The 3804-nt window shown below is 41.2% G+C and overlaps 1 protein-coding gene across 1 annotated transcript in view; it reads right to left on the reverse strand.

The window, feature by feature from the left end:
- SQOR (sulfide quinone oxidoreductase) overlaps positions 1-3804 on the reverse strand; it is a 45487-nt gene continuing 41683 nt past the window's right edge. The window contains exons 8-10 of the mRNA XM_006086012.3: positions 1957-2024; positions 1502-1680; positions 1-86 (exon numbers count right to left, since the gene is read on the reverse strand). Coding sequence (XP_006086074.1) covers positions 29-86; positions 1502-1680; positions 1957-2024 — 305 coding nt within the window. The 3' untranslated portion in view covers positions 1-28. The remainder of the gene's footprint in view (positions 87-1501; positions 1681-1956; positions 2025-3804) is intronic.

Below are 3804 nucleotides of genomic sequence, written 5' to 3' on the forward strand. Positions count from 1 at the left end.
CCCAGAGATAGCAAGGGTTGAGCCATCCTTAACTCATACCCAGGTGAAACAACTTCCGCAGAAAGGCTGGTCCTCCCCAGTGACCCCTGAAAGAAACGACATGGAAACGATATTTGCGTCAGAAAAGATGGGCGTGACCTCGGTCAGCAGGATGTTGAAAGGAAAGTCACATGGCTCACAGACATGCTCATCAGCACAGAAAGCGAGATTTGTCTTGTGAGGTAGAAAGATCCTGTGACTAGGAGGCGACATGCTTCGAGTTCTGGTTTCGATATTGACTTGCTATGTGAGCCTGGACACGCTCACTCAGTTCAGCAAACTTGCATGCAATCTCTACTACAGGCAAACTGCGATCCTCTCTGCTTTCATTTGCTTATAGCTAAAGCAGAGGTCCAGGTTTCTCAACCTTAGCCCTACTGACACTGTGAAATAGCTATTTCTTCGTTGTGGAGACTGTCCTGTGCATTGCAGGGTGTTTAGCAGCATCCCTGGCCTCTGCTCACGAGAAGCCAGTAGCATCCCCTCCAGCTGTGACAACCAAATATGTCTCCAGATATTGCCAAATGCCCCCTGAGGGGCAAAATCACCCTGATTGAAAACCACTAGTATCAAAAGAAAAAAGAAAACCACTAGTATAGATACCCTGACTCACCTATCTCATAGTGGTTTGTACAAGTCAAATGAGATTTTCATTGTTTGGAACTAAGAAGAGGAATTATTATTAAATGTTCTTACTCTATTTATTCACTACTATGCCTACTATATAGCTGTTTTTTAATGCATTACCTCATTAATCCCCATCCTCTGAGGTTACTCTCATTTACAGATAAAAAAGTTAAACACAGACCAGCAAGGGGGGGCGGTGGTAGTTGGGGGGGATAAGAGATCAACCAAAGGACTTGTATGCATGCATATAAGCACAACCCATGGACACAGACAGTAGGGGGATGAGGGCATGTGCTGGGGGGTGGGAACAGCTGGGGAGAGGTCAATGGGGGGGAAAGGACACATATATAATACTTTAAACAATAAAGAATTTTTTTTAAAGTTAAATACAGAGAGTTTAAACAACTTGCCCTAAGACACACAGCTCGTAAGTGACCAACACAAAAACTACTTAACATGTAAAAACGATTTACCAGGATTTATTATTATCATGAATCCAGCAGTGAGAAAAAGCCAGAACATGAAAGAGAGAAGACTTGGTTGCTGCCAGTAATGAAGAGAAGAGGCTGTGAGCCCTGTGGTGGTGGATGCACTGCTCCCTTTCCTCACCCTGGGCAGCCTCTCTCCCACCAAGCGCGGCTGAGGATCCAGCACCCTTCGCAGGCTGCCGTCACCAGACCATGAGAAACGGCACAGTCAGGGGGATCCCACTGGCTGGTCCTGGGCTCCGGGTCATGATCTCTCCTGAAGCTGGAAGGCTTCCTTAAAACCATCACCCGGCACAAGTGGGTGCGCTAGACTAAAAGACGTGCCTCTCCCCCAGCAATGCACTTACTTTAGCATCATATTCCAGTACAGGAAGGGCATCATGTCGGCCTTCATGAGGTACATGGACAGTCTCTGTTTGCTCTGGTCAAAGGGGAAGGTCTCCAATGGCTGTAAGTTGTAGTCAAACTCCGCAAGAATCACGCGGTTGTAGCTCGTCACCAGTGGACACGACGTGTAGCCATCATACTAAAATTGTACAGGAAACTGAGTTGGAAAGTGGCTTTTTTATGATGTTATATAGATACTTCAGAACTTATTCTTTACTCTGAGCAGCTGAAAATTTTTTTCTTTTTCTTTTTTTGTACCGTGAAAAATGGAGACTATATAACAAAAAGTAGTACTAAAGGCAACAACTGCTATGGCTATATTAGAGAAACTAATTAAGAAAGTGGCAACCTTGTAGGAAAACACTGTTTTCACACAGAATGGAAGATGATAATTGAGACTCTGACTCTTACAAACCTTCTTCATTGGTGCTTCATTCTTCATGATCAGAGAAATTGTTCTGTCAAGGATTCCTGACTGGGCGGCTGTAAGAGAAATGGAAAAGTCAGAAAAACATAAGCGTCTAGGTTTTTCACAAAACCTAATTTGCAGATAACTTTAACGTGAACCAGTTCAGAAGGCTCCATTCCCCATCCTTCTAAATTTTAACTAGAACATGATTCTTACTATTTGAAGTTCTGGATACCAGAAGGGGCTCTTCAGTCCATCCAAGGCCCACATAAGTGCCTCCACTCGTTTGACACTGACGAGCCAGTGTTAATTTTGTTAATTTTATTAACAAAATTCTCTAACAGGAGGACTGGCAATTTCAAACAAAAGGACTATAAGGGAGACAACACCCCAACCCCACCCTCCTCCTCCTAGGGTCCAGTGGGTGTCGCTTGATCTGTGTGCCCCGTATCCCCTAGTTATCTGGTAGGTCCCTGTGTCCCAACCTAGATTAATAGCCTAAGTGTATCAATTAGGCAAAACAGTGAGCTTTCCTCTCTACTGGACTGCCCTGAGGTTGGACCAGATTAGATAGAAGATGATAGATAGATAGATAGATAGATAGATAATAGGTAGATAGACGTTTTTGTTTTTTGGTGGCAAGAATGAGAGACTGCCTTTTTTATTAGGAAAATTTTCCAACTCTGTCATTCTTGTTTCATCTATCCCTTCACACGTGCCACTTTTCTTCCTGGAGCATTTTTAGAGCAAACATCATAGCAACTCACCCATAAATATTTCTGTGTATATCTTTGATAGATGAGGAGGTATTTTTTTTTAACACAAATACAATAACATGCTTACACCCAAATTTCTAGCAATAATTCCTTAATATAATCTAATCCCAGAATAGTGTTCAGTTTTAAATTGGTGGTTGCCAGATGGTAGGGAGGTTGGGGGTGGGGCAAAAAAAGGGATTAAGGAGCACAAAATGGCCCTAGCTGGTTTGGCTCAGTGGACAGAGTGTCGGCCTGTGGATCAAAGGATCCCAGGTTCGATTCTGGTCAAGGGCATGTACCTTAGTTGCAGGCTACTCACCAGCCTGGGCCCTGGTCGGGGCTTGTGCAGGAGGCAACCAATCGATGTGTTTCTTTCATATCGATGTTTCTCTCTGTCTTTCCCTCTCTCTTCCACTCTCCCTAAAAATCAATGGAAAAATATCGTCAGTTGAGGATTAACAAAACAAAATATGCCAGTTATAAAAATAGTCACAGGAATGTACACCATAGGGAATATAGTCAATAATATTGTAATGACTATATAAGGTGTCAGATGGGGTGATCACTTCATAAGGTATATAAATGTATAATCACTATGTTTTACACCTGAAACTAACATAATATTGTATCTCAACTATAATTGAAAAATATATTTTTAAAAATACTGCCCTTTTAAAAATACAAGCAGTTTGTGTCTCTAGAGATGGGAGACTGGATTGACTTTTGAGGAAAGATGGGTTACCTATCTATTGTAAAATGCTCATTAAAGTGATTATTCTGCAATTCCCAAAATCAGGGGTCAGCAAATTTTTCTGTAAAGCAAAATTTTAGACCTTGTGGGCCAAGAGGCAAAACCAAAGCTATATATAACAAGAGAAAACAAAAATTTTTATTAACAAAATTCAAAATGTAAAAGAAGTATAATAATAACTTTTTGTACTACTAATATAAGTCTACTAATGAGAAGAATTGAATTCTTCTTTTTTTAAGAATAACAAAGAGTCAGTGTTCCCTATCATCAAGTGATTATAAATGGTTCATCTGTAGAAAAACATTCTTAGCCAACTTGTATGAAAACAAGAAGCAAGCTGCATTT

This window comes from Myotis lucifugus, unplaced genomic scaffold (genome assembly GCF_000147115.1).
Source record: "Myotis lucifugus unplaced genomic scaffold, Myoluc2.0 scaffold_23, whole genome shotgun sequence".
Lineage (NCBI taxonomy): Eukaryota > Metazoa > Chordata > Mammalia > Chiroptera > Vespertilionidae > Myotis > Myotis lucifugus.